Below are 13,019 nucleotides of genomic sequence, written 5' to 3'. Positions count from 1 at the left end.
AAAACAACTTGTAATACTCCGAGCCCAACACCAGGCAGCGGACTGTGCCAAACATGTGAATCTGCAGCGACTAATGCCACGAACAGATGTACACTGGGTAAGTGACATTTTCATTTTGTTGCAGTACACCCACACACTTTTTGCTCGGTTCTTTGATGCAATTTTGACTGAAGGGCACTGGGTCCCTGCCATACAGGTCATCAGTGCCAGTGTTCTTTTCCCCCAAACTGTACAATTGTTTCCCCAATTAAACCTTTAGCACCCGCCGTAGGTCCATTCTAAATGTTATCCCTGATACCTAGGGCCTCTGGTACTAAAGAGGGTCCCTAAGGGCGGCAGCACGAATTGTAACACAATAATGGACCCCCCACGCACTGCAGGCTGCGTGTCTCGGTGCAGACAAAAGTGAAAACATGACATGGCACACAGCTGGTTTGCCGTGACCCCAGAACACTGCATGCAGTCTATGCAAGCCACCCTTCTAGCAAGTCTTACAGCCCTATGGCAGGTTGCATTATATTGCATGTGAGCATATCTGCATGAGCATACACGCCCCTGCTATGTCTTTGTCAATTCTCAGACATAGTAAGTTGACAGGGAAGTCATTTTAAATACATGTGCTGGACACTGGTCAATAGGAGTTTCCAGCTACTTGTGATGGCGTCACTGAAGATGGGGCTGTTTGGTATCAAACATCTCTTATTGATTCACTCACACTGATGCCAGTGATGGATTTATTAGTACATGCACCCAGAGTGCACCTTAGAGGTGCCCCCTGAAAACCTACCAGTCTCTGGTGTACTTGCTGACCAATTTGAGCCGGCCTGCCACCACCAGACAAGAGTCTGACCTCCCAGGGTGAGAGCCTTTGCCCTCAGGAGACCGAGAACCAAGGCCTGTCCTGGAAGAGGGTGTAACACCCCCCTCCCACAGGATGGCCCGCTGATTAGCCTCCCTGGGCCAGCGAGCTTCACAAAAGCTGCCACCTTTGGAATGGGAATCTGGCTCTCTCACAGGAGAGGAAGCCACCTCCATGGTCCAGAGCCCATTTGGCACCTGGACAAGTGGGAAAATTAGGTAGTTGGGTAGGCATGCCACCCCCCAGGCTAGTACCACCCATAAGATGGGCTACTGCGAGGTGAACACTATTTTTCCGAAGTAGCCATCTTTGTGATGGCATGCTTCCGAATTCTGTGACAGGGTTATGCCCACTTCCCACGGTAAGTGATCATATAGGGGATGTAGTGACCTCAAGGGCCAGTAGCCCATTAGCTACTAACCTACACACCCCTAAATTCAGTATTTAGGGTAGCCCCTGGCACCAGAGAAGCAAGTCCTGACTACCTAAGAAGCAAGACACACCCTTTGCAAAACAAACTCAGATTTTTTTTTTTTGTATTTTTTTTTACATTTATTTATTTTTGCCTTTGCCCCTCAAGGTCTTGCGGTGGACACTATCAAAGGTTAATTGTTGCCTCTTACGGGGTTAGCTGGACCAATCATTGTTGTTTAAATCACCTGTTGTGATAGTCTTAAAGGTTTGAAACACATATTCCCTTACAAATCATTTGTTTGTTATCGCCGTGAGACCTTAACTTGGTATTGACGTTCCTCCTCTTTTTCTTTTGAGCTGCTGCTCATTGCATCTTCTGACTTTAAAGACTTTCTTCCTAATTGCGATCACTTTATATAGGGCACTCTATCGGTACAGGCACCCTTGCGTCACCTTTTTTTTTCCTCACTAAATGGAGCGGAGTACGTATGGTCTTTATGCTGTAAACTGAGAACTGCAAACGTGTAAAGGAGTCATGCTTTCCCAGCATTCTTTGTCCAGAGTCACCCCTCAAAAGAGGAGGAGGAAAGGCTCTATCGGCTGGACCTCCAATGAGCTTTAAGCTTTTACATTGGTTCCATCAAGGACCATGGGATTGAGGGTTACCACATGATGGAGAACTAGAAGAATGTGTGCACACGTCTACCAATGCAGCTTTTCCTAGGGCTGCTGCTCCCACCGTTTCCAGCACTGGAAGCCGCATGAACCTCTTGCTGTGAGACTCATCCTGACTGTTGCTGCTCATTTTGGGGGTTGCACGCAGCTTGGCCAAGGCATCTTGCTTGTGAACTGTAGCACTCCCAATGCAAACATTTGCTTTTGCACCACAAACCTGGCCTAAAACGTCAACCGCTGTACCAAACGTGGAGACATCAGAAGAAATGTCTAGCATGCTGCAGCTCTTGTGATTTTGCACTAATGCACTACACAAAGGTCTGCATGTACAGCTCCGGTTTCCTCACTGGGCTACACCTTCGGCTAAGACAGACTTCCTCAGTGCTTCTGGTTCTTTAACAGTTGTGCATATTCTTCTCAAAGCACTTTTTGGGTTGCTGGAAGTTCCTACTATTTTTGGGCATATATTGAGTAGAGTATCTGTTTCATTGTATGAATGGAATATTTTATATAAACCTCTTTGTTACATTACAGGACGAGCGGAAAGATCCTGAAAGAGCGTCCCATCACAGAGAACAGCACAGTGCAGGTATGTAGGGGACCATGATGATCTTTCTGAACCCTCCATCGGTCCCTTGTGATATTGGAGCGCAACTTATCACCAAAGTTGCATTATAGTTGGGGGGGGGGGGGGGGAACACTAATCAGGCTTGGCAGGTATACCTGTGAGATGGGAACCAGGTGATAGCAAGAGTAGGGACATAGTGGCCCACTGAGAATAAAGTCAAACATTTATTGTAATAAGTCACACCTTGAATTATCCTTTGAAGCGTATTGTGTGTACTTTTTAATTTGTAAATGTTTGATTTGGAACTTGCCAGCAATTCACTGCCTGGCTAGGGCATAGTGTAACTGCAGCTGATGGGTGAGCCCCACTTCCACTTCTGTAAGTGATGGGGGCATCACTGATTCTCAAACTATAGCATCATCCATGGCAGGACATAATCCGCATGGTCTGACTCCGTAAGGAAAGGGTAATAGATGCTTAATATTTTCCACAGAGTTGTTAAATTGCTCACCAGCATCTACATTCTCTACTGTTTAAACCCCCTCACCCCATCACACACACCTTTGTTGTACATCTGTTACATAGTATAAAAATTTAATTTTTTTAAATATTCATTCAGAGGAATCTGGTGGAACCCAAAAAACAGTGACTCTAAGCGAACTTCCCCGAGTGATTGAAGGCCTGGTGTCGTCGCAGGACAGTATCGAGAAAGACCACGAGGAGGGTGAGTGTTGTATGGGCTCGTCTGTGCACCCTTCTCTGAAAGGGGAAGCCTAAAAACATTGCTGACTGGCCCCATCCTTCAGTTGCTACATTTGTTACAGATTTAAATTTGCTCTTAAAGGAGGGAGGACTGAAAAGCCTTTTTCTGCATTAAACAATGCACAGAATGTTTGGTCTCCAACTGGTATGGTTTGTCTTCAGTCTTTTTGTGTATTCAGTGATGTGTGTTTATGCAGCGACCCAAACAGCACAGTGGAGTACGCAGAAGACTGCAGGGTTGTTCCTGCATCCGCTGGTGATTGTTTGCATTAACCAATGTGGGTGAAGTCTTGTTAACCAGAATCTAGTACGGGTTTGTTTTTGGAAACGTAGAATCTGTGTAGCGTAGAATGCATGTCTCTGTGAGCAGAAGTGATAATGGGAGAACAGCCTATTGAGTTTGTCATAAAAAGTTGTGAACTTCCTCAGAGGGCAGCAGGGTGCTAAGCATTTGGATTACTGCAGCAAAGTTTTTATTTAGTTATTTTTGTGTGGAGCTAGTGGTAGTGCCGTAATTGGCTCCTATGGAGATGTGGTACTGGGTAGATTTAGAGGCTGATGTGATGGTGAACTGGTCTTGTGTTAATGGCAAGTGATGGAATCTGTTTTGAAAGTCTTTTAATTGCAGCAATGGGTATCCTTGTAATGATGTGGCAGTGATAGACTTTGAGTTGAAAGAGGGATATTGCAGGCTGAAGAGTTGTCCGCTAAAAGTTGGCCTTTGCAACCAGATGGAGAGATCTTACTGGAGAAAGACATGTATAGGGAAGGGGCTCGACTGCAGGGCAGAGCTGTGGTGAATGTCCACCGGCAAAGATAGAGTAGTACTAGGGTACTATGGAGTTCAAGAGGTAGTGGAAAAATGCCAGATAGCATATGCACCCTACAGTACCTTCATCTGTTACAGGAGGGAATGGCCGATGATGGCGTGCTGCTCCATTAATGTGATTTTCTGGTTGCCACTTTATTCTCACAGCGTTCACCTTTTTTCAGTAGGAATGAGCGCAGGCTTTGGGGCTCACAGGGTCGGAATAAGCAGGTGGGTTGTGATGGGCATTCTTCTTTTAAGCTGATGAACAGATTTGCTTTTCCAGTTATGTTGGAATACTATAAGACCTTTAAGGGGCAAGGTAGCTGAAAAAAAAGGCCTAGTCAATAAAACATAAAACTTTCAATACCTTTAATGGCTCATGACCCTCACAAAATACTCTAACAGCAACATTAGTGTAAGGAAATGCCTCCTTGGCATGGTTATCCCCTGACTTTTTGCCTTTGCTGATGCTAAGTTATGATTTGAAAGTGTGCTGAGGCCTGCTAACCAGGCCCCAGCACCAGTGTTCTTTCCATAAAACTGTACCTTTGTCTCCACAATTGGCACATCCTGGCATCCAGGTAAGTCCCTTGTAACTGGTACCCCTGGTACCAAGGGCCCTGATGCCAGGGAAGGTCTCTAAGGGCTGCAGCATGTCTTATGCCACCCTGGGGACCCCTCACTCAGCACAGACACACTGCTTGCCAGCTTGTGTGTGCTGGTGGGGAGAAAATGACTAAGTCGACATGGCACTCCCCTCAGAGTGCTATGCCAACCTCACACTGCCTATGGCATAGATAAGTCACCCCTCTAGCAGGCCTTACAGCCCTAAGGCAGGAAGCACTATACCCCAGGTGAGGGCATAGGTGCATGAGCACTATGCCCCTACAGTGTCTAAGCAAAACCTTAGACATTGTAAGTACAGGGTAGCCATAAGAGTATATGGTCTGGGAGTCTGTCATACACAAACTCCACAGCACCATAATGGCTGCACTGAAAACTGGGAAGTTTGGTATCAAACTTCTCAGCGCAATAAATGCACACTGATGCCAGTGTACATTTTATTGTGAAATACACCCAGAGGGCATCTTAGAGATGCCCCCTGAAAACATACCTGACTTCCAGTGTGGGCTGACTAGTTTTACCAGCCTGCCGCACACCAGACATGTTGCTGGCCACATGGGGAGAGTGGCTTTGTCACTCTGTGGCTAGTAACAAAGCCTGTACTGGGTGGAGGTGCTTCTCACCTCCCCCTGCAGGGATTGTAACACCTGGCGGTGAGCCTCAAAGACTCACCCCCTTTGTTACAGCGCCACAGGGCATCCCAGCTAGTGGAGATGCCCACCCCCTCCGGCCACGGCCCCACTTTTGGCGGCAAGGCCGGAGGAGATAATGAGAAAAACAAGGAGTCGTCACTGGCCAGTCAGGACAATCCATAAGGTGTCCTGAGCTGAGGTGACTCTGACTTTTAGAAATCCTCCATCTTGCAGATGGAGGATTATCCCAATAGGATTAGGGATGTGCCCCCCTCCCCTCAGGGAGGAGGCACAAAGAGGGTGTAGCCACCCTCAGGGCTAGCAGCCATTGGGTACTGACCCCCCCCCAGATCTAAACACACCCCTAAATTGAGTATTTAGGGGCCCCCAGAACCTAGGAAGATAGATTCCTGGAACCTGAAGACGAAGAAGGACTTCTGACCTGAAGCCCTGCAGAGAAGACAGACACCAACTGCTTTGGCCCCAGCCCTACCGGCCGGCCTCCCCACTTCGAGAAAAACTGCAACAGCGACGCGTCCCCCAGGGTCCAGCGACCTCTGAAGCCTCAGAGGACTACCCTGCATCTAAAAGGACCAAGAACTCCAGAGGACAGCGGCCCTGTTCCAAAGAAACTGCAACTTTGCAACAAAGAAGCAACTTTTAAAGACCCCACGTTTCCCGCCGGAAGCGTGAGACTTTTCACTCTGCACCAGACGCCCCCGGCTCGACCTGCAGAAAACTACCCCTACAGGGAGGACTCCCCGGCGACTACGAGCCCGTGAGTAGCCACAGTTGACCCCCCCCCCCCCCGAGCCACCACAGAGACGTCTGCAGAGGGAATCCAGAGGCTCCCCCCTGACCGCGACTGCCTACTTCAAGGAACCCGACACCTGGTAAAGACACTGCACCCGCAGCCCCAGGACCTGAAGGAACTGAACTCTGTGCATACTATTTCTTACTTTGAAATAGTACATACAGAGCCAACTTCCTACAATTGGAAAACTCTAAACGCGTCTTGGCTTGTGAACACACCATTGTCCAACAACATGTTTGAATTTGTTGATCTCTTATTTGCTTCCTTTCTAATCCTAATCCTGATGAAAAATAGCATTAACATATTCCTCCCCTTTGTTCATGTAAGCAGTATTGTACATGCATGCACACATGATCCAGTGTTCAATTAAATAAATAGTTAAGTATTATATATATATATTCCAAAAGTGAAGTAAGTATCTGACAGAGCATGCCCTTAAGTCTCTCGCTTTTTGGTCCAAAGGCCGTGGCTGATCCATAATTAAGCGTGTTAAGGATTTAGGAAATCTGTTGTTCTGAACGGTGACATTGAGCATTTGGCTGTAGAGGACTTAAGGAGTACTCCTGTTTTCAATGGACATTGTCCAGACTCTGTTCAAATACTGATTAAGGTCTTTGGTTGGAGTACTGAGATTCAAACAAGTGTCCTGTCTTGTTTCTTGTGGTTGCATCCAAAACAATAGTCCTCGGGCCTCGTTTATCAGAGGCATGAGAGTGCCATAGATTTTTCTGAGAAAAGGATCGATACGGCTTCTGGTTTGTACAAGATTTTGTGTCTGTATGTGAAAGTGGTTTGGTATTGTCCCTAAGATTGCGACCAACAGTGCCCCATCCTAAAGGGCTGAGTCGTCCCCCCCCCCCCACACACACACACACACACCCCTACACACACACACACACACCCCTACACACACACCCCTACACACACACACACACACACCCCTACACACACACACACACACACACACACACACACACCTTTTTTTCCAAAATGAAGAGTGTCCGGCTGAGCAAAGGTCAGCCAACACAGGTCAGGCAGCCAGGCGCTATACATGTGCAGGTCCCTGGATGACTGGGCTGAACTCTGTCAGGCTGAAGATGTCAGTCTGCTGGGCATGACCGTCTCAGCCTTTCAAAGCAGGCACCTCAAATCTTCCCCTCATGATGAGGGTGAGAGTCACTGATAGCCTCGGACATGGGTCCTCCAATTTTAAGCCCTGGAGTGCCCAAGGCAGAGAGTGGTTTGGGGGTCAGCAGTCTAACGAGCCTGGGACTGCCGTCTCATCTCATTGGCTAACCTGAGGTCCTCCAATGAGGAGCGGCAGTCCCAACCCTTCTGGAACCACTGAGGTTCCCCCTCCCGAAGACGCTACAACGGGTAAGCCTTGATTATTATTTTTTATTTTATTTTTTTAAATAGTTGGTGCATGTGTATAGGTGGGGGGTGTGTGTTTGTGTGTGCGCGCATGTCAGTGCATAGGTGTGAGTGCATCTGTTGGTCTCAACCGCCCCACCTCCGCTCTAATTAGCGGCACCACTGATTGTGGTGTCTTGACTCGTAAGTATCCTTCCCCATGGCCCCATCCTCTGTAACCAACATACACCTAAGGCATAGGGCTATATTTTACTTGCTATCCAACTTTTAGATGAGCTGATCTTTGTACACCCTCTTCTTGTAGTCGCAGTGTGGGATTGCCACCCTGCAGATGGCTGGTGATAGTTCTAGCAACCAAAGTCTCCCTTCTCCAAAGGCCAGGTGTCCTGTTTCTTCCATTTTGAAGATGATCTGTTAAGGAATAGTGACAAAATGCAGTTCCACCTAGGCAGGCAACAATGCTTGTATCCGCTCCGCAGGGTTCATTAAATTGCTTCTCTTCCAGGGGATCCTCATCAATAGTCATAAACACTGAATATTCCCACCCACGTGCGGGGACCCCGGAGCATATTCAAAAACACATGTATATGTATGAAATAACTATGAAAAATAACATTTTTGTAGATACTTTCAATAGCAATATAATATATACATGTGTAAATAGCAATGCAGTCTATGTTGAGAAACAGGCTAAAAATGCTTTATTTTGGGAGTTTTTGTTTTCTTAAAACACAAAGTAAAACCTTCAATTAAAGTTAAAACATTCTGTATTCAAGGTAGAAGGCATAGAAAGTATAAGCAATCCATTCCAAAAGAGAAAATCTACATTAAAAATAAAGGAGCATTATTAGCCAATAGGCTGCATGCAGGTTAATACAACAGAACCAACAACTTGGCACCGTGCCTTTAAGACCCTGAGCACCTCCAGTATCCCACCATGCCTCAGGGTTGATAATGAGGTGACAGTTGGTTCACAGTTAGGTCAGTTCTCTTTTTTTTTTTTTTTTTTTTTTTTTTCCTCCTTCTTCTCTGAGGATCCTGGAGCATTGATCTCTCACTTTTCTGGTTATTTGACCAGAAAAATTACCCAGACTGTGTTTTTTTTTGTTTTTGTTTTATTCGATTCTACATTTTTCCTGAGTGAGACAAGTTTTTTTTTCTCTCACAAAAATGCCTTCATTATTTGTGAAATGTCCCTCCTGTGGGAAGAAGGCCCAGTCAGACCCATACTCTGTGTGCATCCTCTGTTTGCCTCAGATTCCCTCTCCTGACACCTGCAGACATTGCAAAAATCTGTCCAAAAGGACTCTCAAGGACGGGGAGAGGATTCATCTTCATGGTCTGCATGAAAGAGAGAAACTTTCCAAAGACTCTTCACAACGGCGAGCCAGATCGACGGCAGCAGGTAGGAAGTTTCCTGTTGGTTCACCGTCATCCCTGCCTTCGTTGCATCACCGGGTGTCAAAAAGCACACTGCCGTCGATGGCAACGCAAGTGACGTCGAAAGATAAGATGTCAAAGCCTTTATCTCCTCATTGGGGTAGTTCTCCGTCGACTGTTGCATACCGATCGACATCAAGCAGGTACATCAGTGCCCATACGCTGTCACTCTGCACATTATCCAACGGCGTCAGGGCATCCGGCGTCTAAGACGACCTCAAGAACTAGGTCAAGGTCTTCGCATCGTATGACGTCGAGGCACTCATCTCAGAGTGCACACCTTTCGACGTCAAGACCTATCCCTGCTGCGGATCACTGCTTGTCGTCGAAGCATGCAGCGTCTACGTCGAGGCCTGAGAAACCAGCGGGAAGGCCTCGCTTGATTGCAGAAACCCATGGATCCCTGTCGAAGGCGACACATCAGTGATCGATGTCGAGACAACCTTCTCCTGTAACATCTGTTTCGCAAAGGGTTTCTCTGCATACCAGCCCCCATCAAAAGTCCTGAGACTATCCTTCTCCATCAAAGACCCAGTAGCCATGGTTCAGAGTGACTCGTCAGTGCCATGCAGAGCTTGATCGCATGTATCGCCTATAAGTCGGTCTCCAAGGTGGCTAGAAAGCCTGAATAAAACACCGCTTCTCCAGATTCTCAATACTCAAGACTCTCCTCACCAATGGCTTCTTTACCTCGTACGCCCTCCCCTACAACACTATCTGAATGACCAAGATCTGCTGCTGATCAGCCCGTTCCTAGACGTCCGCGCAGCCAGACAAGGGCATCCTAAGGAAGTAGGTCACGTTCCAGGAGATCTAGATCCTCTAGATCATGGTGGTGAAGATCTCCCTCATGGTCTACCGCATCTGAGTCCTCTATGAGGGACTATTCACCTACCTTAACTAACTCCTCTCCAGCAAGGGTATCGCCAATTGACGACATTACTACCTTCAATGAGGTTTTGCTCAGAGTGGCTCAAAAACTGACCCTAGATATTCCAGAACCGACTATGTCGTCTTCAGTGATCTTTGAGACCCTGCATCAACGTGCCTCTTCCAGACAATCACTGCCTCTGGTTCCTGGTCTTTTACAACCGGCTATGGACACCTTTCTTACTCCGGCTAGCCTTCGTTCTGCTCCGGCTCGTATTTTCAAGAAATATAAAGCCCCAGACCAGGATCCTTTGTTTCTTAGAGCCGATCCTCCTCCAGACTGATTCTGGCTGCTGCCCGGAAAACTCATTCCGTGGCGTCCTCTACGGTCCCTCCAGATAAGGAAAGTAAACATTTGGACTCAGTGGGCAGGAAGATGTGTGGCACTGCAGCAGCGTGCATGAAGGTCTCCAGTGCTTCTACGCTTCTCGGAAGGTATGACCGTTCCTTGTGAGACTCCCTCAACAGATTTGTTGACAAATTGCCTAGAGAAGATGGGAAAGATTTTCAGGAGATCTTGCAAGAGGGGTGTTTGGTTTCCTACCAGGTCATTAGTGCTGCGGCAGACGGCGCAGATTGTGCAAGGAGATCCTCATGGCTGCGTCTTAAAGGATTGAAGTAGGAGGCACAGCACCGAATCTTGAATCTTCCGTTCAATGGAACCTGGTTATTTGGATCTCACACTGACGATGAGATGGCGAGGATGAAATCGGAGGTAGACACTATTAAGGCAGTGGGCCTCGAAAGACGAAGAGAATATAGAAAGAGGTACATGCCCTATGACAAGCGCCCTTTTCAGCAGAGGGTTCAAGACCCTCACTGGTCTCAGAGGCCTCAACAGAAGCAGGAAAGACCTTTCTTTCAGCAACGCAGAACTGCGAGAGACCGCGCTCCAAGTAGAGCGCATCAGTCTACTCCCAAGGCAGCTGGAAAGCAATGAGGACTCGCTTCCCCTAACCCCGTCCACCACTCCAGTGGGGGAAGTATTACCAGTCACGCTCTTGAGTGGCACTCCGTTACAAAAGACAAATGGGTGCTAAACATTGTAAAGAATGGTTACTCTCTTTGGTTCAAATCTCCTCCACCTTCTCTACTGCCAACGAAGTCAGCGCCTGCTCATTACTTGATACTACGAAAAGAAGTTTGCATCCTGTTGCAGAAAGGAGCATTAGAAAAGGTTCTGTTCGCTCAGTGAGGAAAAGGAGTGTATTCTCGCTATTTTCTGGTTGAGGACGAAAGGCCAAGAAGGGTCCTACAGACCCATTCTGAATCTGAGACATCTGAACACATACATCCAAAGACAAAAATTCAGAATTCTGGCTCTTCATCAGATTTTCACTCAGCTACATCGAGGAGACTGGATGTGCTCCGTAGATCTACAGGATGTGTACTTTCATATTCCAATCGTTCCCAAACATCAGAAATCTCTTCGATTCGTAGTCGCGTGTCATCACCACCAGTTCAAAGTGCTGCCCTTCAGCCTAAAATCAGCCCCTCGGATATTCTCCAAATGCGTGGCAGTGGCAGCGGCGCACCTCAAATCTTTATTTACCCATACCTAGACGACCGGCTGCTCAAAGTTACCACCGCAGAACAGGCTGTAAAACATCTTGACCTGGTTCTGAACACGTTCAGCTCTCTAGGTTTGCAGGTCAATTTCCAGAACTCCACTCTCATACCAACTCGGACCCGCCATTATCTGGGGGAAATACTAGACACCAAACTAGAAAGAGTGAATCCTTCGGAGGAACGACCATCCTCGATAACGAAGAAGTGTCACATTCTTCTCCGCAATCTCAGACCTACGGTCCATCAGGTAGCATCTCTGTTGGGCTCCATGGCCTCCTGCATTTTCATTGTTCCGAATGCCAGGCTACATATGAGGCCGCTTCAAGAGGCTCTAGAGGATCAGTGGAATCAACACACAACCCAATGGGAGGACAGAGTAGCTCTTTCAACCGGGGCTCTACAATCATTGCGATGGTGGATGCGCAGACATCACCTGTTGGTAGGGGCTCTTTTTCACCAGTCCACTCCTTCAGACAACCTGGTGACGGATGCATCACTACAGGGCTGGGGAGTTCACCTGGGCCGCCTCCAAGCTCAGGGCTTATGGTCCAGCAAGGAACAAAGTTACCACATCAACCTACTGGAACTGAGCGGTTCACCTTGCTCTCATGCCGTTTGCCCCATCGATCAAAGGGAAGTCACTTGTAGTCCAGATGGACAATACTACTTCGATGTATTATCTAAACAAGCAGGGGGGCACGAGGCCTCTTTCCCTGTCTCGGGAATCCCAACCCATCTGGCCCTGGCTGATAGAGAGGAGAAATGTCCCTCACAGCGGTCCACCTCGCGGGACAGCAAAACTCAGAAGCAGACTTCCTAAGCTGAAGTCTCGTAGACTTCCAAGATTGGGTTCTTCACGACGAGGTCGTAGCAGACATCTTCCAGCGGTGGGGTCAGTCTCAATTGGATCTATTTGCAGACGATGTCAACAAAAAATGCCCAGACTTCCTGTCCCGGTTCTACCGTCCAGGGACGCAAGGGAATCCCCTGTTGATAGACTGGTCAGGGATATTTCTCTACGCTTTTCCACAGAGGTTTTTTTCCGTTTTTGTATTTTTTTCCCTAAATTGCCCTCTCAGAAATCCTTCTTTGCTATGCCAGTAGTTAAGGATTTCTTAGACGGCTTGAGCAAGGTTTTTCCACCAATTCGGAAACCCTGATCCCCATGGGAATTGAATGTGGTCTTATCTAGACTCATGGCCTTCCCGTTCGAACCCATCCACAAAGCTTCTCTACAACACCTTACTTGGAAGAACGCTTTTCAGGTAGCCATTACCTCTGCTAGAAGGGTCAGCGAAATTCAGGCTCTATGTTCAACGGAACCATTCACGGTTTTCCATAAGAGTGTTTCTGAGAAAACATCCATCGTTCTTGCCTAAGGTGGTGTCTGACTTCCACATTAATCAGACAATATCGCTTCCAACGTTTTTCCCTATTCCAGTTACTCCAGCGGAGAAAACTTTGCATTCCCTGGACCTTAAGAGGGTGCTCAAATTTTGACCTTGATAAGACTAGGTTAATTAGACAATCGGATTGTTTGTTTGTTA

At 47.4% G+C, this 13,019-nt stretch overlaps 1 protein-coding gene across 3 annotated transcripts in view; it reads left to right on the top strand.

Annotated features, from left to right (window-relative positions):
* Window positions 1-13,019, top strand: part of TSC1 (TSC complex subunit 1) — a 188,673-nt gene that overhangs the window by 117,517 nt on the left and 58,137 nt on the right. For all 3 annotated transcript variants that reach the window (XM_069237129.1, XM_069237128.1, XM_069237130.1), the window contains 2 exons: window positions 2,483-2,537; window positions 3,136-3,240. In XM_069237129.1, coding sequence (XP_069093230.1) covers window positions 2,483-2,537; window positions 3,136-3,240 — 160 coding nt within the window. The remainder of the gene's footprint in view (window positions 1-2,482; window positions 2,538-3,135; window positions 3,241-13,019) is intronic.

The sequence above is a fragment of the Pleurodeles waltl genome, chromosome 6 (genome assembly GCF_031143425.1).
Source record: "Pleurodeles waltl isolate 20211129_DDA chromosome 6, aPleWal1.hap1.20221129, whole genome shotgun sequence".
NCBI classification, from domain to species: domain Eukaryota; kingdom Metazoa; phylum Chordata; class Amphibia; order Caudata; family Salamandridae; genus Pleurodeles; species Pleurodeles waltl.
The sequence above is the reverse complement of the archived record's forward strand: the minus strand, read 5'-3'. Positions and strand labels throughout refer to the sequence as shown.